Source organism: Panulirus ornatus, chromosome 5 (genome assembly GCF_036320965.1).
Source record: "Panulirus ornatus isolate Po-2019 chromosome 5, ASM3632096v1, whole genome shotgun sequence".
Classification (NCBI taxonomy): domain Eukaryota; kingdom Metazoa; phylum Arthropoda; class Malacostraca; order Decapoda; family Palinuridae; genus Panulirus; species Panulirus ornatus.
This window is the reverse complement of record NC_092228.1, coordinates 47,209,707-47,233,535: the sequence shown is the minus strand read 5'-3', so window position 1 is coordinate 47,233,535 and position 23,829 is coordinate 47,209,707. Positions and strand designations below refer to the sequence as shown.

General features: G+C 43.5%; 1 protein-coding gene across 1 annotated transcript; it reads right to left on the bottom strand.

Annotated features, from left to right (window-relative positions):
- Positions 1-11,417: 11,417 nt before the first annotated feature.
- Positions 11,418-23,205, bottom strand: LOC139748766 (uncharacterized). The gene is made up of 2 exons (XM_071662195.1): positions 22,845-23,205; positions 11,418-13,350 (listed from the first exon to the last, which is right to left on the bottom strand). The coding sequence occupies exon 2, from the start codon at positions 12,922-12,924 to the stop codon at positions 12,148-12,150; it is 777 nt and encodes a 258-aa protein (XP_071518296.1). The 5' UTR covers positions 12,925-13,350; positions 22,845-23,205; the 3' UTR covers positions 11,418-12,147.
- Between the last annotated feature and the right edge of the window lie 624 nt (positions 23,206-23,829).

Here is a 23,829-nt window from a genome sequence, read left to right as displayed (position 1 = left end):
AATACTATACACTGCTTTCTTCACTGATTCTGTTTGCTTTGAGTTTACGCAAAAGTCTCTTGTGAGATACGTCATCGAAAGTGTTTTGGAAACCCAAATATACCACATCAGATGGTAATTTTTTGTCTCAATTCTGATAAATAACATTAAAGAATTCCAGCATATTCATCAGGCAGCATTTTCTTAGAGGAAACTGTGTTGGTTGTCTGATATAATTTTGTGTTCGTCTAGAAACATGACAATTTTACCCCATGCATGTATGGGTGTTAATGTATATATGTATGTATATGGGTGGGTTGGGCCATTCCTTGTCTGTTTCCTTGCGCTACTTCGCTGACAAGGGAGATGGCGGTTAAGTAAAATGAAAAAATAGATAAATATTTTACCTAACACTGACATAAGGCTAATTGGGCAGTAGTTCAAGTCACACTTTTTGTCTTCTTTTTTATATACAGGAGTAACATTTGCTGGTTTCCAGTCTGTTAGCACCTGACCATCAGATAGAGATTTGTTGAATATTTTTGTTATGGAGTATATCAGCTGTCTCCTGACCTCCTTTAATAATCTTGGAGCTAAGTTATCTGGGCCATTGGATTTGTTAGAATTTTATTGGTCCAGTTATTGAAGTACTTCAGAGCTCTTTATTTTTCTAACCTTCAACTCTTCTTCATCAGATCCTTGAAACATTTTTATTGGTTGTGGTATTTGAGATGTTTTTCAGTTGTGAATATGGAGTTAAAAGAATAATTTAGTATGGTAGCCATTTCCTTGTCATCAGTATTTAGTGTATCATGTTCATTTCACAGTAGTCCAATTCCTTCTTTTACTGTTTTCCTTTGTCTCATATATTTGAAGAATTCCTCAGGATTACTCTTAACTTTCATTTTTTTTTCTATTCATTGCATTTACTCTGTCTTATGACCCTTCACTCTCTTTGGATTTTGCTTAATTCCTGGTGATTTTCATCACTTCCCATTGATTTGAACTTATATCTTTTCTTCTTTTTGTTCTCCTATTCACCCATGATGGTTTTAAAATATTGCAAGTTAACTTTGTAATTCATGGACTTTTGGATGTTAATGTGCTGAGAGGTGCAACTGGAGGGATGTCTGATCATTATCTTGTGGAGGCTAAGGTGAAGATTTGTATGGGTTTTCAGAAAAGAAGAGTGAATGTTGGGGTGAAGAGGGTGGTGAGAGTAAGTGAGCTTGGGAAGGAGACTTGTGTGAGGAAGTACCAGGAGAGACTGAGTACAGAATGGAAAAAGGTGAGAACAATGGAAGTAAGGGGAGTGGGGGAGGAATGGGATGTATTTAGGGAATCAGTGATGGATTGTGCAAAAGATGCTTGTGGCATGAGAAGAGTGGGAGGTGGGTTGATTAGAAAGGGTAGTGAGTGGTGGGATGAAGAAGTAAGAGTATTAGTGAAAGAGAAGAGAGAGGCATTTGGACGATTTTTGCAGGGAAAAAATGCAATTGAGTGGGAGATGTATAAAAGAGAGACAGAAGGTCAAGAGAAAGGTGCAAGAGGTGAAAAAAAGGGCAAATTAGAGTTGGGGTGAGAGAGTATCATTAAATTTTAGGGAGAATAAAAAGATGTTCTGGAAGGAGGTAAATAAAGTGCGTAAGGGAAGGGAGCAAATGGGAACTTCAGTGAAGGGCGCAAATGGGGAGGTGATAACAAGTAGTGGTGATGTGAGAAGGAGATGGAGTGAGTATTTTGAAGGTTTGTTGAATGTGTTTGATGATAGAGTGGCAGATATAGGGTGTTTTGGTCGAGGTGGTGTGCAAAGTGAGAGGGTTAGGGAAAATGATTTGGTAAACAGAGAAGAGGTAGTAAAAGCTTTGCGGAAGATGAAAGCCGGCAAGGCAGCAGGTTTGGATGGTATTGCAGTGGAATTTATTAAAAAAGGGGGTGACTGTATTGTTGACTGGTTGGTAAGGTTATTTAATGTATGTATGACTCATGGTGAGGTGCCTGAGGATTGGCGGAATGCGTGCATAGTGCCATTGTACAAAGGCAAAGGGGATAAGAGTGAGTGCTCAAATTACAGAGGTATAAGTTTGTTGAGTATTCCTGGTAAATTATATGGGAGGGTATTGATTGAGAGGGTGAAGGCATGTACAGAGCATCAGATTGGGGAAGAGCAGTGTGGTTTCAGAAGTGGTAGAGGATGTGTGGATCAGGTGTTTGCTTTGAAGAATGTATGTGAGAAATACTTAGAAAAGCAAATGGATTTGTATGTAGCATTTATGGATCTGGAGAAGGCATATGATAGAGTTGATAGAGATGCTCTGTGGAAGGTATTAAGAATATATGGTGTGGGAGGCAAGTTGTTAGAAGCAGTGAAAAGTTTTTATCGAGGATGTAAGGCATGTGTACGTGTAGGAAGAGAGGAAAGTGATTGGTTCTCAGTGAATGTAGGTTTGCGGCAGGGGTGTGTGATGTCTCCATGGTTGTTTAATTTGTTTATGGATGGGGTTGTTAGGGAGGTGAATGCAAGAGTTTTGGAAAGAGGGGCAAGTATGAAGTCTGTTGGGGATGAGAGAGCTTGGGAAGTGAGTCAGTTGTTGTTCGCTGATGATACAGCGCTGGTGGCTGATTCATGTGAGAAACTGCAGAAGCTGGTGACTGAGTTTGGTAAAGTGTGTGAAAGAAGAAAGTTAAGAGTAAATGTGAATAAGAGCAAGGTTATTAGGTACAGTAGGGTTGAGGGTCAAGTCAATTGGGAGGTGAGTTTGAATGGAGAAAAACTGGAGGAAGTGAAGTGTTTTAGATATCTGGGAGTGGATCTGGCAGCGGATGGAACCATGGAAGTGGAAGTGGATCATAGGGTGGGGGAGGGGGCGAAAATTCTGGGAGCCTTGAAGAATGTGTGGAAGTCGAGAACATTATCTCGGAAAGCAAAAATGGCTATGTTTGAAGGAATAGTGGTTCCAACAATGTTGTATGGTTGCGAGGCGTGGGCTATGGATAGAGTGGTGCGCAGGAGGATGGATGTGCTGGAAATGAGATGTTTGAGGACAATGTGTGGTGTGAGGTGGTTTGATCGAGTAAGTAACGTAAGGGTAAGAGAGATGTGTGGAAATAAAAAGAGCGTGGTTGAGAGAGCAGAAGAGGGTGTTTTGAAATGGTTTGGGCACATGGAGAGAATGAGTGAGGAAAGATTGACCAAGAGGATATATGTGTCGGAGGTGGAGGGAACGAGGAGAAGAGGGAGACCAAATTGGAGGTGGAAAGATGGAGTGAGAAAGATTTTGTGTGATCGGGGCCTGAACATGCAGGAGGGTGAAAGGAGGGCAAGGAATAGAGTGAATTGGAGCGATGTGGTATACCGGGGTTGACGTGCTGTCAGTGGATTGAATCAGGGCATGTGAAGTGTCTGGGGTAAACCATGGAAAGCTGTGTAGGTATGTATATTTGCGTGTGTGGACGTATGTATATACATGTGTATGGGGGTGGGTTGGGCCATTTCTTTCGTCTGTTTCGTTGCGCTACCTCGCAAACGCGGGAGACAGCGACAAAGCAAAAAAAAAAAAAAAAAATGTTTATTTTCAATCTTGAGTAATGTGTTTTTAGAATTATTCCACATTTCCTTAATTGTATAAACATAAAAAAGTTTTGTCCAGTTGGTACTGCGGATTAGGAAGACGGGAAAGAATATCACCAGCGGATCTTGCATTACAGAAGCCATACTGGTGATCAGAGAGAAAACTGTGATTTTTGGGGTGTTTCGGGATTTGGATGTTGAGGATGGATTCAAAGACTCTGGAAATGGTAGATGTCAAAGCAGTAGGATGATAATTATGGGACCCAGAACAGTCAGCCTTCTTAGGAATGGCATGTTTCCAAAGAGTAAGAAAAGTTATGGATTTTGAACACAAACAGAACAGAGGAGCAAGCACAGGTGCAAGTTCAGAGGCACAGTCTTTCAGTACATGGGGCTGGATGCCATTGGGACCATAATCCTTGCTTATGTTCAGAGAAAAAAAAGCACTTTTTTGACAGTCTGAAAAGGTATTACAAGAAGAGGCATGAGGGGGTGAAGGAATTTTAGAGTCATCTAAGGTGGAGTTAGAAGAGAAACAGAAACCAAAAAGAGTTGCTTTGTCCACAGGAGAGGCAGCTGTAGTAATATCAGAAAGGAAAATGAAGGAAAGGTAGAATAACAGAAGTTGTTAGAGATGCCCATAGCTAAAGACCAGAAAGACCTATCACTGGTTGATGAGGAGAGATTATCGCACTTCCTTTGAATAGAGGAATACTTTGCCTCACTGATAACCTGCTTACAAGGATTATGGGCAGTGATAAAATTAAATGGGAGTCAGAGGTAGGAGAGATTTCCAAGTTCGATATCACTGACCCCTTCCCTGAATGGACTGAGAATAGGAATGGTTGAACCATGGATTGGATGAAGAGGTTGTCTTGGAAAGGAGCGGATATATACTTCCATTCCCTCAAGAAAAACCTCTGCTATGCATTTGTTGGAGACAAATATCACCACATAAGAGACAGTAATCTACCTGAGGAAAGTCAGAAAAGAAGGTACATAAGCTGTTCCATGGTGTCAAACATCTATATGTAGAATGTCACTCATTGCTAGACCTTGTGTAGAGCATCCTTCTGTACTCTTCCTCATTACCATTCAACATCTCTATTAGTTGAAGAATAAGTTCCATGACATCAGGCAGGTAAGAATCTACTTGAATAATTCTCTGTGTCTGGCTAATCTCTGCACCCCTATCATATTTTGTGGAATTTTCAGCTTAACAATGGATACTTGGATACCTTATGTCCTAGAATATAAGTCTCAGACTTCCTCAATTCAGTTCCACAATTGTTGATCTTGGTCCCATGCTTCCTATATCTCTTTAACATTCATTATTATCTTCAACACCAACTGATATGTCATCAACTCCTTTCAGACCCTCCATGCTTGCATTCAACCTCTCTTGGAATATTATCATATTATTGTAATTAGTCGCTGTCTCCTGTGAAAGCGAGGTAGCGTAAGGAAACAGACGAAAGAATGGCCCAACCCACCTATATGCACATGTATATGCATAAATGCCCACACATGCCCATATACATACCTATACATGTCAATGTATACATACATATACATACACAGACATGTATATATATACACATGTACATATTCATGCTTGCTGCATTCATTCATTTCCGTTGCCACCCCACCACCCTTGAAATAGTGAGGTAGCGCTAGGAAGAGACGTAAAAGGCCACATTCGTTCATGCTCAGTCTCTAGCTGTCATGTGTAATGCACCAAAATCACAACTCCCTTTCCACATCCAGGCCCCACAAAACTTTTTATGGTTTGCCCTAGACGCGTCACATGCCCTGGTTCAATCCATTGATAGCACATCGCCCCCTGTATACCACATTGTTCCACTTCACTCTATTTCTTGCATGCCTTTCACCCTCCTGTATGTTCAGGCCCCTATCGCTCAAAATCTTTTACACTCCATCCTTCCACCTCCAATTTGGTCTCTCACTTTTCGTTCCCTCCACCTCTGACACATATATCCTCTTTGTTAATCTATCCTTACTCATTCTCTCCATGTGACCAAACCATTTCAACACCCTCTTCTGCTCTCTCAACCACACTCCTTTTATTACCACACATCTCTCTTACCCTTTCATTACTTACTTGATCAAACCACCTCACACCACATATTGTCCTCAAACATTTCATTTCCAACACTCCCAGATATCCAAAACACTTCACTTCCTCTATTTTTTCTCCATTCAAACTTTCATCCCAACTAACTTGTCCCTCAACCCTACTGATCCTAACAATCTTGCTCTTATTCACATTTACTCTCAACTTCCTCCTTTCATGCACTTTTCCAAACTCAGTCACCAGCTTTTGCAGTTTCTCACTCGAATCAGGCACCAGCCATGGGCGAACAACAACTGATTTACCTCCCATTCCCTGACATCCATACTGCATACTTGCCCCTCTCTCCAATACTCTTGAATTTACCTCCTTAACCACCCCTTCCATAAACAAATTAAATAACCTTAGGGACATCACACACCCCTGCTGCAGGCCAACATTCACTGGGAACCAATCACTCTCCTCTCTTCCTAATTGTACACTGCCTTACATCCTTGGTAAAAACATTTTACTTTTAGCAATTTACCCCGAACACCATATACACCACAGAGCATCTCTATCAACTCTATCATATGTCTTCATATGTATTTCTCACATAGATTCTTCAAAGCAAACACCTGATCCACACATCCTCTACCATTTCTGAAACCACACTGCTCTTCCCCAATCTGATGCTCTGTACTCTCCACACCTACACCCTAACAAATCTGCTCTCTCACACTCCACACTTGCTACATCCTCACAAATCTGCTCTCTCATACTCCATACCTGCTACACCCTCACAAATCTGCTCTCTCACACTCTACACCTGCCGTCCTTATCAGATCTCCTGTCTCATTCTGTCTACTTGCTTCCACCCACAGACCTGCTCCATCATACTCCATACCTGTATACCCTTTGACATCCCGACTTCACACTTTACAATGAAAGACCCATTACACAACTGTTTTCTCAGAGTCCACACCTGCTGTCCCTTCAAAAACCTGCTCTTACACTCTTACACACCTGCTTTCTCACACCACATCTGTCGACCTTTTACACACCTGCTTTCTCCCTTAGCCCCTGCCAACCCCAAAAACAATTGGCCCCTTGCACTTTCCACACCTTCCAAACTCTCACACACCTGCTCTCTCACACTCCACACCTGCATCCTCCTCTGTGCAAAAAATATGACCAGTTCCACCTTGATGATATGACCTGTCACAACAGAAGGACGTGCTATAACATGATATAATATCCTCTACAACTGTATTCTCGCTGAAGTATGTTGTGGTTTGTTAGAACAGAGATCGTGATATGACATATTATATGGTAATATAACATTTCATTGTCCCCTGGTAAGTATGGATGTGACGTAATATGCTCTGGAGGTATGGTTGTATACTCCCAGACGCTACGTAGGACAGTATACTCCTAAGTGCCATGTATGTCAGTATACTCATGGATGATATATATAGCAGTATACTATTGGGTGTCATGTATGAAGTATACTGGTTGACGTGTATGGCGGTATACTTCTGGGTGCTATGTATGGCAGTATATCCCTGAGTGACATATGTCAGTATACTCCAATGTGCCATGTGTGGCAGTATACTCCAATATGCCATGTGTGGCAGTATACTCCAATGTGCCATGTGTGGCAGTATACTCCAATGTGCCATATGTGGCAGTATACTCCTATATGCCATATGTGGCAGTATACTCCAATGTGCCACGTGTGGCAGTATACTCCTATATGCCATGTGTGGCAGTATACTCCAATGTGCCATGTGTGGCAGTATACTCAAATGTGCCTTGCGTGGCAGTATACTCTTATATGCCATGTGTGGCAGTATACTCCTATATGCCATGTGTGGCAGTATACTCTTATATGCCATGTGTGGCAGTATGTTATAGTGAGTGTAGGTGGTGATGAAGATGGTGCGGGTAGGTGGTGATGGTTTTGCTGATGGTTATGGTGAGGGCAGGTGGTGATGGTTATGGTGAGGGTAGGATGGTGATGGTTATGATGAGGGCAGGTGGTGATGGTTATGGTGAGGGCAGGTGGTGATGGTTATGATGAGTGCAGGTGGTGATGGTTATGGTGAGGGTAGGATGGTGATGGTTATGATGAGGGCAGGTGGTGATGGTTATGGTGAGGGCAGGTGGTGATGGTTATGGTTAGGGCAGGTGGTGATGGTTATGGTTAGGGCAGGTGGTGATGGTTATGGTTAGGGCAGGTGGTGATGGTTATGGTTAGGGCAGGTGGTGATGGTTATGGTGAGGGCAGGTGGTGATGGTTATGGTTAGGGCAGGTGGTGATGGTTATGGTGAGGGCAGGTGGTTATGGTTATGGTGAGGGCAGGTGGTTATGGTTATGGTGAGGGCAGGTGGTGATGGTTATGATGAGTGCAGGTGGTGATGGTTATGGTGAGGGTAGGATGGTGATGGTTATGATGAGGGCAGGTGGTGATGGTTATGGTGAGGGCAGGTGGTGATGGTTATGGTGAGGGCAGGTGGTGATGGTTATGATGAGGGCAGGTGGTGATGGTTATGGTGAGGGCAGGTGGTGATGGTTATGATGAGTGCAGGTGGTGATGGTTATGGTGAGGGTAGGATGGTGATGGTTATGATGAGGGCAGGTGGTGATGGTTATGGTGAGGGCAGGTGGTGATGGTTATGGTTAGGGCAGGTGGTGATGGTTATGGTTAGGGCAGGTGGTGATGGTTATGGTTAGGGCAGGTGGTGATGGTTATGGTGAGGGCAGGTGGTGATGGTTATGGTTAGGGCAGGTGGTGATGGTTATGGTGAGGGCAGGTGGTTATGGTTATGGTGAGGGCAGGTGGTTATGGTTATGGTGAGGGCAGGTGGTGATGGTTATGGTGAGGGCAGGTGGTGATGGTTATGGTGAGGGCAGGTGGTTATGGTTATGGTGAGGGCAGGTGGTGATGGTTATGGTGAGGGCAGGTGGTGATGTTATGGTAGGGGCAGGTGGTGATGGTTATGATGAGGGCAGGTGGTGATGGTTATGGTTAGGGCAGGTGGTGATGGTTATGGTGAGGGCAGGATGGTGATGTTATGGTGAGGGCAGGTGGTGATGGTTATGGTGAGGGCAGGTGGTGATGGTTATGATGAGGCAGGTGGTGATGGTTATGGTGAGGGCAGGTGGTGATGGTTATGGTGAGGGCAGGTGGTGATGGTTATGGTTAGGGCAGGTGGTGATGGTTATGGTGAGGGCAGGTGGTGATGGTTATGATGAGGGCAGGTGGTGATGGTTATGGTTAGGGCAGGTGGTGATGGTTATGGTGAGGGCAGGTGGTGATGGTTATGGTTAGGGCAGGTGGTGATGGTTATGGTTAGGGCAGGTGGTGATGGTTATGGTGAGGGCAGGTGGTGATGGTTATGGTTAGGGCAGGTGGTGATGGTTATGGTTGAGGGCAGGTGGTGATGGTTATGGTGAGGGCAGGTGGTGATGGTTATGGTGAGGGCAGGTGGTGATGGTTATGGTGAGGGCAGGTGGTGATGGTTATGGTGAGGGCAGGTGGTGATGGTTATGGTGAGGGCAGGATGATGATGGTTATGGTGAGGGCAGGATGATGATGGTAGTGTGGTGAGGTGGGCAGGTGGTGATGGTTAGTGGTGAGGGTGCAGGTTGTGATGGTTATGGTGAGGGCAGGATGATGATGGTTATGGTGAGGGCAGGTGGTGATGGTTAGTGTGTGTAGGTGGTGATGGTTATGATGGTTATGGTGAGGGCAGGTGGTGATGGTTATGGTGAGGGCAGGTGGTGATGGTTTTTGGTGTGGGCAGGTGGTGATGGTTATGGTGAGGGCAGGTGGTGATGGTTATGGTGAGGGCAGGTGGTGATGTTATGGTGAGGGCAGGTGGTGATGGTTATGGTTGAGGGCAGGGTGGTGATGGTTATGGTGAGGGCAGGTGGTTATGGTTATGGTGAGGGCAGGTGGTGATGGTTATGGTGAGGGCAGGTGGTGATGGTTATGGTGAGGGCAGGTGGTTATGGTTATGGTGAGGGCAGGTGGTGATGTTATGGTGAGGGCAGGTGGTGATGGTTATGGTGAGGGCAGGTGGTGATGGTTATGGTGAGGGCAGGTGGTGATGGTTATGGTGAGGGCAGGTGGTGATGGTTATGGTGAGGGCAGGTGGTGATGGTTATGGTGAGGGCAGGTGGTGATGGTTATGGTGAGGGCAGGTGGTGATGGTTATGGTGAGGGCAGGTGGTGATGGTTATGGTGAGGGAAGGTGGTTATGGTTATGGTGAGGGCAGGTGGTGATGGTTATGGTGAGGGTAGGATGGTGATGGTTATGATGAGGGCAGGTGGTGATGGTTATTGTGTGTGTAGGTGGTGATGGTTATGGTGAGGGCAGGTAGTGATGGTTATGGTGAGGGCAGGTGGTGATGGTTATGGTGAGGGCAGGTGGTTATGGTTATGGTGAGGGCAGGTGGTGATGGTTATGGTGAGGGCAGGTGGTGATGGTTATGGTGAAGGCAGGTGGTTATGGTTATGGTGAGGGCAGGTGGTGATGGTTATGGTGAGGGCAGGTGGTTATGGTTATGGTGAGGGCAGGTGGTGATGTTATGGTGAGGGCAGGTGGTTATGGTTATGGTGAGGGCAGGTGGTGATGGTTATGGTGAGGGCAGGTGGTGATGGTTATGGTGAGGGCAGGTGGTTATGGTTATGGTGAGGGCAGGTGGTTATGGTTATGGTGAGGGCAGGTGGTGATGGTTATGGTGAGGGCAGGTGGTGATGGTTATTGTGTGTCTAGGTGGTGATGGTTATGGTGAGGGCAGATGGTGAAGGTTATGGTGAGGGCAGGTGGTGATGGTTATGATGGGACAAAAAACTAAACATTTTGTTGGCCAGTGTTGATGGTGAGAGTAAGATGATTATAGTTGTAGAGGTGAAGGTGATAGTGTGGTAATACAATACCTGTAGTTATAGTCATATATTATGTGATAGTGTGGTAATACAATACTTGTAGTTATAGTCATATATTATGTGATAGTGTGGTAATACAATACTTATAGCTATAGTCGTATGTGATAGTGTGGTAATACAATACTTATAGCTATAGTCGTATGTGATAGTGTGGTAATACAATACTTATAGCTATAGTCGTATGTGATAGTGTGGTAATACAATACTTGTAGTTTAGTCATATATTATGTGATAGTGTGGTAATACAATACTTATAGCTATAGTCGTATGTGATAGTGTGGTAATACAATACTTATAGCTATAGTCGTATGTGATAGTGTGGCAATACAATACTTATAGCTATAGTCGTATGTGATAGTGTGGTAATACAATACTTATAGCTATAGTCACATATTATGTGATAGTGTGGTTATACAATACTTATAGCTATAGTCACATATAATGTGATAGTGTGGTAATACAATACTTATAGCTATAGTCACATATTATGTGATAGTGTGGTAATACAACACTTATTGTTATAGTCACATATAATGTGATAGTGTGGTAATACAATACTTATAGCTATAGTCACATATAATGTGATGTAATACAACACTTATAGCTATAGTCACATATTATGTGATAGTGTGGTAATACAATACTTATAGCTATAGTCACATATTATGTGAGTGTCGTAATACAATACTTATAGTCATATAAGTATAGAGCACATCTTACATCAAAATCCAGTATCATTATTTTTGGTTGACGAGAAATCCTTGCCAGACTGTGTCTAATTCCATCGTTCTTCTGGAGCCAGACGTATGATGGGTTCTGTATGATGGGTTTCTATATGTGATTGGTTCTGTATGTGATGGGTTCTGTATGATGGGTTTTGTGATGGGTTCTGTATGTGATGGGTTTTGTATGATGGGTTCTGTATGATGGGCTCTGTATGATGGGTTCTGTATGATGGTTCTGTGTGATGTGATGGGTTCTGTATGATGGTTCTGTGTGATGGGTTCTGTATGATGGGTTCTGTATGTGATGGGTTCTGTATGTGATGGGTTCTGTATGATGGGTTCTGTATGTGATGGGTTCTGTATGTGATGGGTTCTGTATGATGGGTTCTGTATGTGATGGGTTCTGTATGGCAGGTGTTGATAATAAGCGTCTTATCTCGCCTGTGGACACGTTATCAGGGCTTCAAGATAACATCATTGATGACGTAATGTTTTCCATCTTAACCTGGCTACACTTTACATTCCAAGACGCAAACACTGAGAGCCCATCTATATCACTGGTGCCACAAACAAATCATGTTCGACGGTATTATTCATATTTTATCGTCTGATCACTATCGTCTGATCACATAGAAGGATAATGATAAAAAATAATGTACACAATTGATGCGAACCAACGGAATCATGGGCATATATGACACATCAGCGACTACATATATAACAATGATGGTTGATAATGATGCCTAGTTAGTAATGACATAATTTTTGCTCGCCGTAACTACTGCTGTTGCATGTCTTCCTGAGCTGGTTACAATAATCTGTAAGGAAGAAGTTGACTGTTGATCAGCAGGGAGTTTCAGCAATACCGCCTTCGTCTTCACTGAGTCGCACATACTTCTCCCTTCCCCTGGTCACGCCCACCACCGTCAGCAGCTTCAGCGCCAGGAAGGGAACCAGCAGGAGCCCCACGCCCACGGGTAACAGTACACTCAGCCTCATGTACCTGGGAGGAGGAGGAGGAGGGTCGCCATCTCGACTCTGCGTCGTGGGCGTCTGCTGCGTCGTCCGTGTTATAAAGACAGCTTTCTCAGAGGCCTGGGAGGAACCAGCACCGTCATGCCCCATGCCAGGGAGTGTCTGGCCTGACGAAGGCGTGAGGTTGCGGGTATCAAGTGGAGGCAGCGACGCGGAGGGTTGGTCTGGTGTGCCTGTGACGACCTCCGGGTATACCGGGGAGGACATGGAGGAGGCTGGTGACGTCGAAAAGTTGGTCGGTGCTCCGTGTCCCTCACTGTGGGGAGCTGGGGACGGTGGGAAGGTGGTCAACTCCCCGTCTGCGTCAACATTGGGAGCTGGTGAGGGTGGGAAGGTAGTAAGCTCCCCGTCTGTGTCAACACTGGGAGCTGGTGAGAGTGGGAAGGTAGTAAGCTCCCCGTCTGTGTCAACACTGGGAGCTGGTGAGAGTGGGAAGGTGGTAAGCTCCCCGTCTGTGTCAACATAGAGATCTGGTGAGGGTGGGAAGGTGGTCAGGTCCCCGTCAGCGTCAACCTGGTAGCAATACTGGCCGACCATCAACACTGCAACCACTGCCATAAGTAAGGAGCCCCACCATGGTGACATCTTAACTGCCAGTTCCTCCGTTAACTCGTACTCTGGTAAATACCTTGTGGTGTAAGCTCGTATACAACAGGTGTAATGCAAAACCTTTCGGTTACAATATGCGTTGACGTTACTAAGGAAGATAACATTATCTTGTCATCTGTTATTGTCCTGGGCACGTATTGCTCCACGAGGATCAGACAGGGGGAAAAAAAAACCCGCTAGGGGGCCTCACGCTGCTGCTGTGGGACGTCACTGTGCAGTTAAGAGCTGTCGCTGTCGTGTGTGCTGGCCTGACGAAGCTGTCAAGAGCTTTGACTCAAATTTTGGTGGCTGCCTTGTGGTGGTGGTGCTGCCGCGGAGGGTCTCTACCCCAGTCTTAATGCTGATCCTCTGGCCACCATACAGGTGCTCACATCTAGGGTCCTCTGAGGGGCTGGCCGATAGCTGGAAAGTACGAAACTCTGTATGATACTGCAAAGTTTGCTGTCGGCTGACATTTATTGAGAGAGAGAGAGAGAGAGAGAGAGAGAGAGAGAGAGAGAGTTAGTTTACATGAGAAAGACACAACAGGAGGCCTGATTCGTCCACGACTGGGTTATCTGGTTAAAAAGAAAAAAGTTTACCTTGACAAGAAAATGTAATTCCGCTCAGCTTTAAGTTTTATTCCATTTGTCTTGGTAACCGTATTTTCTTCGATTTCGAAAAAAGATGTTGTGAGTTACTTTACCGAACTTGTTTAGAATTTTGAACACTTGAATGAAGTCGTCGCGAAGACTACGTTTTTTTTTTTTCTTTTTTAAGGGAGAAGAGATCCAATCATTTTAGCCTCTTTTCGTATGCTAGATTTCTAAAGGATGAGATCAATTTTGTCTTTGTACTCGCCCTAATTTTTCCTCGTCTTTTTTTATACTTTGGGGACCAAACTACAAGAATATATAAAGTGCGAAAATTGTTTCTGGTGTCTTGTAATCCTGGCTATGAAACGAACATTTGGTTGCCTTTTTCAGTTGCTGCTTGACCCTGCTTAGTGTACTTCAGAATTGTTGCTAATGACAATTCCAAAGTCCTTTTCTCCATTTACTTCAGTTAGAGAGTTTCCGAATAGTTTGTAGTCGTAACGTATATTCTTGTTTCCAAGAATATACATAAACCACATAGACCCTTGGTCCATCCTCGCGAGGTAGTCTAACCTTAACACTGCTGAAACATGTAAAAAAGAAAGAAACAAACTTGCAGGACTGATATGCCTGGATGAATCTTTTTAAAGCAGATTCATAAGATAGTATTGAGGTGAATATGTTAAACATCTCATCACCAAAGACAAGCATAACATTTACTTTCTGACATGAAGACAATAGTAAACTCTTGAGCTCCAATGTGTAAGGATGATAACATAATTCCTTGTTTCTTTAAAGCAATATGGCTAAGGCGAGATCAATGGTTAAAAGAGTAGAATGATTGGCTGCAAGAATGATTTAAAACCTGAGATAGTGACAGGTGATAGCCAAACCTAATTTTGAACCTATGAACAGAGTTGCTCTGAACAACATGATCTGGGAACTTATTCCACGGGTCAATAATGTCAGTTGCTAAAGAAATATTTCTTTCAATCCAGATCAAGTCGGTGACCTCTAACTTTTAGTCCATATCCTCTCATTGGTAGTACTGGCGCGACCGTAAAGAAAATTTCAATATTGACATTGCTTTAATCCTTTACGTATCCGAAAACATTGTATCAACTTGCCTCGGAGCTGCTTGTTGCTCAGAAAGAACCAACTTATCTCTCGCTGTCACTCCTCATATGGTTTGTTACGTAAGGACGGAATTAATGTAATTAATCTTCGCTGTATTACATTCAATCTGAAAAATATCCTTAAGTTAGGCTATGGAGGACAGAACTGTACGACATATTTGAGATGGGGGTCTAACTAGGCCTGGGAATAGTCGCATCCTTGCTTTTTCCCCGTAAAGTTTTTGTTAATAAAGCCTAACGTTAACATTATGCACTTTGTTGGCAGCTTCGGTACAATGTTGGAAGATTTTAAGTTGCTGGAGACAGTGACTCTCTCCATCCCTCATACAAGGAATGTCAGTTGATCTTGTGGCTCATCAGATTTCTTCATGATGTTTCCTCCTTGCAGCAACTGACATTCATTAGCGTTAAAATAGCATTTGTCATTATTATCTTTAGACCATTCAGCCATTTCATCTAGACAATCTTGTAATCTTAGCCTAACCTCTTCAATTAATAGTGCATTGCCGATCTTGACGTCATCTGTAAATGTGTCCGCTAACTTCAGCCTTACATTGATGTCATTCATATATGCGAGGAAAAATTTAGGTTCAAGTACGTAGTCTTGGGGAACCCCACAAGTAGCAGGTGAGGATTCATCATTCATTACGACTCTCTGCTTTCTATCACGTAACTAGGCTTCTATCCACTTTCCCTATGCCACCAGTGACCCTCATATATCGGGGAAACTTTGTCGACAGCATTTTGGAAATCTAGAAATATAGCTTCAATTGTGTCAGTCTTATCATAGGGACTGAATGAGAGAATTGCAGGTGGTTGGTGGGGCATGATGTGTGCCTTCTGGTTCCATATCATGTATCGTTGATCAGACATGTTGCTTGCTCACGGTAGACCACGATCGTATATCTAATATTCAACTAGAGAGGTTTACATGTGATGGATGTCAGGCTAATAGAACGGTGATAGCCAGGCTTTTCATGGCTTCACTTTCTGAATTTTGGTTAACTTTTTGGCGATTTTCTGTTTGACTTTTTTTTTTTTTGAATTGCTCGTGGATGGAAACGATCAATATCCGGACTTCTGTTAGTCTTCAAACTTATGTGTTTGTGTCAGTAACTCTGTAACTGTGACCATATATTTTGGTATCCCTTGTGTGCTAATTATCACTATCTTGTGTTCAAACTAGAACTGATTTCTTTTTTCAGCGTTTTTGTTATTATCATCCACAATGGGTTCCCATGTTCGTTTACAAAGGGTCGTATCTCATTTTTGTTTCATGTCATTGTCTTTTGTTTCATGTCATTGATATATAAGATATCTTAGACTCTAAAAGTCCTGTCTCTTGAAATACTAGTTTCACAGACTCTTTTTAACTTCTTTGCTATTCTATTTCGTTGCAAGATCTGGATCATTGCCTTATCAAACTTGTAGAGTATATTTCTGAGCCTTATAGCAGCTCTTGCCATATTTGTGGACTTTCATTCGGGCCTGTTGTTGATTTTGATGTTTCTGTCGTGTGTAGGAATGAACGTGTCTCGCTGATGCATAAACTGAAGCTGATAACATGTCCATAATTCCTAGGGGCATGTCATAACCTTACCAAGGTGGAACTTTCTAACTCGTCACTCAACTCTCAAAAATTCCGCCCTTTGGAAGTCCTGGATTAATGCTTCTGCTTGTAGGTGAGTGGGTGTTGAGGATTACATCTAACCTGGCCCACCAACACGACCATTAGTCACTAGAACTCTTGGTTGCAAAAACTAGATCAGGTGTATTACCTTCCCTCATCAGCTCTACATGACGGTTTGGTAGAGACAATGATCGTGGACAGTGTTGGTAAGTCTAGTAGACTCAGTATTTACACCTGAAATAATTTCGTTAATTGATTTTTGGAAGATTAAAATCCCCAGAATGATTGGATCTCTGTCTCTTATTGCTCGTTGTGATCTCTCGTACATGAGAGGTACACCATCTGCTGCCTGACTGGGGCTTCCACACACGACATTCATGAAAAGTTTGGTAAGATTTTGTGTTAATCTGAAGACAAAAGTTGTCGTATTTAAATGTCAGTGATTGTTTGGTTGGTCCGCTTCCTCGACTGTCTCTGTCCCTTGCAAATGATTTATAGTCCGGGAGGAGATGGCTGCTAATGAGGTCGTTGGTTTACGTGTTTAGAAATATTTCTGTTCATCCAGTTATACCTTCATCGTGTTAAGTGTTTACCGAAGACTGCAAGATAGAAGGGGAGGTGACCTGAGTACAGATGAACAGGTCTTCAAGTGACGCAGAACCAGACACCAGAAGCCTCGACAAGACACTAGGAGACAAATTGGTGCAAAGGAATGGAAAGAAATACCAACCAACTGGAAGGTCAGGAGACAGAGCCACACGGATGTACGTCGGTTCTCTTTCCAAACATTACATAAAGGTAAATGGGTAAATACCTGCGCTAGGCACGTTCCTGGTTCGCTAGCCCCAGCTGCCCGTGTTGCTGTCCCGCTGTCAACATGTTGTCAGATCTAGAGCTAAGAACACGTCCCTGCCTACCGCCTCCGGCCGCCCGAGAGAGAGAGAGAGAGAGAGAGAGAGAGAGAGAGAGAGAGAGAGAGAGAGAGAGGGGGGGGGGGGAATCGATTTCAGTGGCGTATCTAGGGTATGGCAGCTATGGCAGATGCCCTGGGCGCCACTTGAAGGTGGAGCGCCACTGAACTGGTTTGTTTTTGGACCTATGTTACCCGAGTGACATTTCTAACGGTTTAGTTTTGTGAGATAAAAAGAAACTCGCCTACTTTTCAACTATAGCAATATTTTGCTACTATCCGTTGCATTACCGCTTCTACGTTACAATTTTGATCAAATAAGTCTTTAACCTTAAGTCTTTAAGAAGTTATATTGATTTAAGTTTGGCCTAACTCTTCAACAGTGTATAATTACACTGTGTGTGTGTGTATATATATATATATATATATATATATATATATATATATATATATATATATATATATATATATATATATATATATTATCCCTGGGGATAGGGGATTAAGAATACTTCCCACGTATTCCCTGCGTGTCGTAGAAGGCGACTAAAAGGGGAGGGAGCGGGAGGCTGGAAGTCCTTCCCTCTCGTTTTTTTTTTAATTTTCCAAAAGAAGGAACAGAGGGGGGCCAGGTGAGGATATTCCACAAAGGCCCAGTCCTCTGTTCTTAACGCTACCTCGCTAACGCGGGAAATGGCGAATAGTTTAAAAGAAAAGAAAGAAATATATATATATATATATATATATATATATATATATATATATATATATATATATATATATATATTATCCCTGGGGAGAGGGGAGAAAGAATACTTGCCATGTATTCCCTGCGTGTCGTAGAAGGCGACTAAAAGGGGAGGGAGCGGGGGGCTGGAAATCCTCCCCTCTCGTTTTTTTTTTTTTTTTAATTTTCCAAAAGAAGGAACAGAGAAGGGGGCCAGGTGAGGATATTCCCTCAAAGGCCCAGTCCTCTGTTCTTAACGCTACCTCGCTAACGCGGGAAATGGCGAATAGTTTGAAAAACAACAATATATATATATATATATATATATATATATATATATATATATATATATATATATATATATATATATTTATTTATTTATTTATTTATTTATTTATTTTGCTTTGTCGCTGTCTCCCGCGTTAGCGAGGTAGCACAAGGAAACAGACGAAAGAATGGCCCAACCCACCCACATACACATGTATATACATACACGTCCACACACGCAAGTATACATACCTACACATCTCAACGTATACATATATATACTCACACAGACATATACATATATACACATGTACATAATTCATACTGTCTGCCTTTATTCATTCCCATCGCCACCTCGCCACACATGAAAAAACAACCCCCTCCCCCCTCATGTGTGCGAGGTAGCGCTAGGGAAAGACAACAAAGGCCCAATTCGTTCACACTCAGTCTCTAGCTGTCATGTAATCATGCACCGAAACCACAGCTCCCTTTCCACATCCAGGCCCCACAGAACTTTCCATGGCTTACCCCAGACGCTTCACATGCCCTACTTCAATCCACTGACAGCACGTCGACCCCGGTATACCACAACGTTCCAATTCACTCTATTCCTTGCACGCCTTTCACCCTCCTGCATGTTCAGGCCCCGATCACTCAAAAACCTTTTTCACTCCATCTTTCCACCTCCAATTTGGTCTCCCACTTCTCCTCGTTCCCTCCACCTCTGACACATATATCCTCTTGGTCAATCTTTCCTCACTCATTCTCTCCATGTGACCAAACCATTTCAAAACACCCTCTTCTGCTCTCTCAACCACACTCTTTTTATTACCACACATCTCTCTTACCCTTACGTTACTTACTCGATCAAACCACCTCACACCACACATTGTCCTCAAACATCTCATTTCCAGCACATCCATCCTCCTGCGCACATCTCTATCCATAGCCCACGCCTCGCAACCATACAACATTGTTGGAACCACTATTCCTTCAAACATACCCATTTTTGCTTTCCGAGATAATGTTCTCGACTTCCACACATTTTTCAAGGCTCCCAAAATTTTCGCCCCCTCCCCCACCCTATGATCCACTTCCGCTTCCATGGTTCCATCCGCTGACAGATCCACTCCCAGATATCTAAAACACTTCACTTCCTCCAGTTTTTCTCCATTCAAACTCACCTCCCAATTGACTTGACCCTCACCCCTACTGTACCTAATAACCTTGCTCTTATTCACATTTACTCTCAACTTTCTTCTTCCACACACTTTACCAAACTCAGTCACCAGCTTCTGCAGTTTCTCACATGAATCAGCCACCAGCGCTGTATCATCAGCGAACAACAACTGACTCACTTCCCAAGCTCTCTCATCCCCAACAGACTTCATACTTGCCCCTCTTTCCAGGACTCTTGCATTTACCTCCCTTACAACCCCATCCATAAACAAATTAAACAACCATGGAGACATCACACACCCCTGCCGCAAACCTACATTCACTGAGAACCAATCACTTTCCTCTCTTCCTACACGTACACATGCCTTACATCCTCGATAAAAACTTTTCACTGCTTCTAACAACTTTCCTCCCACACCATATATTCTTAATACCTTCCACAGAGCATCTCTATCAACTCTATCATATGCCTTCTCCAGATCCATAAATGCTACATACAAATCCATTTGCTTTTCTAAGTATTTCTCACATACATTCTTCAAAGCAAACACCTGGTCCACACATCCTCTACCACTTCTGAAACCGCACTGCTCTTCCCCAATCTGATGCTCTGTACATGCCTTCACCCTCTCAATCAATACCCTCCCATATAATTTCCCAGGAATACTCAACAAACTTATACCTCTGTAATTTGAGCACTCACTCTTATCCCTTTGCCTTTGTACAATGGCACTACGCACGCATTCCGCCAATCCTCAGGCACCTCACCATGAGTCATACATACATTAAATAACCTTACCAACCAGTCAACAATACAGTCACCCCCTTTCTTAATAAATTCCACTGCAATACCATCCAAACCTGCTGCCTTGCCGGCTTTCATCTTCCGCAAAGCTTTTACTACCTCTTCTCTGTTTACCAAATCATTTTCCCTAACCCTCTCACTTTGCACACCACCTCGACCAAAGCACCCTATATCTGCCACTCTGTCATCAGACACATTCAACAAACCTTCAAAATACTCATTCCATCTCCTTCTCACATCACCGCTACTTGTTATCACCTCCCCATTTACGCCCTTCACTGAAGTTCCCATTTGCTCCCTTGTCTTACGCACCCTATTTACCTCCTTCCAGAACATCTTTTTATTCTCCCTAAAATTTACTGATAGTCTCTCACCCCAACTCTCATTTGCCCTTTTTTTCACCTCTTGCACCTTTCTCTTGACCTCCTGTCTCTTTCTTTTATACTTCTCCCACTCAATTGCATTTTTTCCCTGCAAAAATCGTCCAAATGCCTCTCTCTTCTCTTTCACTAATACTCTTACTTCTTCATCCCACCACTCACTACCCTTTCTAAACAGCCCACCTCCCACTCTTCTCATGCCACAAGCATCTTTTGCGCAATCCATCACTGATTCCCTAAATACATCCCATTCCTCCCCCACTCCCCTTACTTCCATTGTTCTCACCTTTTTCCATTCTGTACACAGTCTCTCCTGGTACTTCCCCACACAGGTCTCCTTCCCAAGCTCACTTACTCTCACCACCTTCTTCATCCCAACATTCACTCCTCTTTTCTGAAAACCCATACTAATCTTCACCTTAGCCTCCACAAGATAATGATCAGACATCCCTCCAGTTGCACCTCTCAGCACATTAACATCCAAAAGTCTCTCTTTCGCACGCCTGTCAATTAACACGTAATCCAATAACGCTCTCTGGCCATCTCTCCTACTTACATAAGTATACTTATGTATATCTCGCTTTTTAAACCAGGTATTCCCAATCATCAGTCCTTTTTCAGCACATAAATCTACAAGCTCTTCACCATTTCCATTTACAACACTGAACACCCCATGCATACCAATTATTCCCTCAACTGCCACATTACTCACCTTTGCATTCAAATCACCCATCACTATAACCCGGTCTCGTGCATCAAAACCGCTAACACACTCATTTAGCTGCTCCCAAAACACTTGCCTCTCATGATCTTTCTTCTCATGCCCAGGTGCATATGCACCAATAATCACCCACCTCTCTCCATCAACTTTCAATTTTACCCATATTAATCGAGAATTTACTTTCTTACATTCTATCACATACTCCCACAACTCCTGTTTCAGGAGTATTGCTACTCCTTCCCTTGCTCTTGTCCTCTCACTAACCCCTGACTTCACTCCCCAGACATTTCCAAACCACTCTTCCCCTTTACCCTTGAGCTTCGTTTCACTCAGAGCCAAAACATCCAGGTTCCTTTCCTCAAACATACTACCTATCTCTCCTTTTTTCACATCTTGGTTACATCCACACACATTTAGGCACCCCACTCTGAGCCTTCGAGGAGGATGATCACTCCCCGCGTGACTCCTTCTTCTGTTTCCCATTTTAGAAAGTTAATACAAGGCTGAGGAAGCGACGCCAAACATCAATGAGGCGGCGGAGAGAAAGTTTACAAAGGGAGGTCAAGACGAGCCTGATGTTCCAAGAGCATTCCTCAGTTGAAGTGAGGATGGACAGGGAGAGAAACTGTAGAAGGGAAGAAAGGGAGACTAGTCCCTCCTTGTAAGGAATTACGTTAACTCCAGATGGCGCCGAAGACCATAGAAATTGGGTAAGATTTCCTGTGGGAAACAGATGTAGAATGTGAAGAACGATGAGAGAGTCAGGAAGTGGCGAGATCGTTCCCCTCACTAGATGGCAAGGTACTGATGAGGAGGTGCTTCCCTTACAGAGAAATAGACGAAGAAAACTTAGATATTCAGGTGTGACAAGAAAGGCGACCATAAGTTACTTTGAAGTTTACAGAACTTCCGGCGCCACTGAACGTTTGCACCATCTCTGTCTGTTTGACCTTGTCCTCACACACACACACACACACACACACACACACACACACACACACACACACACACACATATAGCAGCAAGGAAATAGAAGTTATGGAGTGAAGTTCTCCCAGCAAGGAAATATTGTGTTACTGGGAAGGATAAGATATGGTGTTAGATAAGGAGATAAGAACCTGAAGTCTCTTATCTCACCTGATTAACGAAGCTTCAAGATTATATAACAGTTGAGCACCTCACTTCAGCACACGGAACTGGGAACCAAGTGCATGAGACCAGAATACAGACGAGTCAGTGCGGGAGTGTTGCTAGACAGTAACACACATGCAAACACCTACGTATCTATCTAAAGATATTTCTTAAGATCTATATACACTGGCATAGAGATATGTATGGTCTACTTTACATGTTGACAATAACCTGTAAAATGAAATAACAAGGACCACTTGGCACTAGATTTCCTTATAGTGTTCGGAAAGCAGATATACAATCACAGACATACACATGTAAACACCCAAATATCTAAATATATATAAGTTCATGTAGATATGTAAAGTCTACTTTATATGTTGACAATAACCTGTAGAATTAAGTAACAAGCCACACTTGGCAACGTATCCTTACTTGGTGCATCACAGTGCAACAATGATGGTGTTGGGCGAGTATCTCCTTTTGTGTTCACTGCTGGGCCAGACCTACGTGGCCAGCGGAGCCCAAGCGACGCCTTACACGCGTCATGTAGACGACAAATATCTGTCTTCAGGATGTAGGCGATGTCTACGAGGCTACGTAGGAAGGTAGGGAGGGTGGCAGACACGCGGGTGAACACATTAGATGACAGTGTGACGTGTGAAGAATGTTCTTGTTATCCCATTGGAACACCCTGGCGAGTGGAGGTGTGGGAGGGAGACAGAAGATAACTTATCAACACAGCTGAGACCATGATGGCCGTAGATACCTGATAAACTGATGATGTTGTGTGGTTAATATAAAGTCTTGTCCAGACCAACACTGTGATGTTCTCTCTTCATATCACATCACTCAACCAAGCCCCTCAGTTAGTGAAGGTGATTCTGTCATGTCATTCTCATGTGGACATAGGTACAACCAGCTGTTACTGCAGTCGTCATCTTATCTTCCACCGCTTATCATGTCATCAGTCCTCCACATTACATACATAGATTCATGTCGTCAGTGGTCGGGCGCTCGGGGTGGGTGGCTTTAACACGACAGTTCCCACTTACTATGTTAAGCTTCTCCAGTTGGCCCAAGCTGGAAGTGGGTCTCGGAGACGATCACTGTGTCCAGGTCGTGAGTCCAGAGTATCCTATGCTTGATGACGTGTGTGTGTGGAGCAGTAGGTTTGCACGAAGGAAAACTGGTTCATTTGTCATGGTTTGTAAGACGCGAATGAACAGTTTGACCAGAGAATGAATCATGTGCAGTTCCGTAGGCAACTCAAGGTAAAGAAAACGTAAGAAAATGAGGGAAATCAAAGACCTTTAAGGGTCAGGTCAAAGGTTAGGCCATGATAGTCGGTGGTTGTACCGTCGTGCTCAAGGGTCATAAGGTCACACTCATGAGGTGACCTAACACTTCACCAAATTTA

Excerpts from the sequence above, each read along its gene's own strand:
- LOC139748766 (XM_071662195.1), bottom strand. The coding sequence starts at position 12,924 with ATGTCACCATGGTGGGGCTCCTTACTTATGGCAGTGGTTGCAGTGTTG.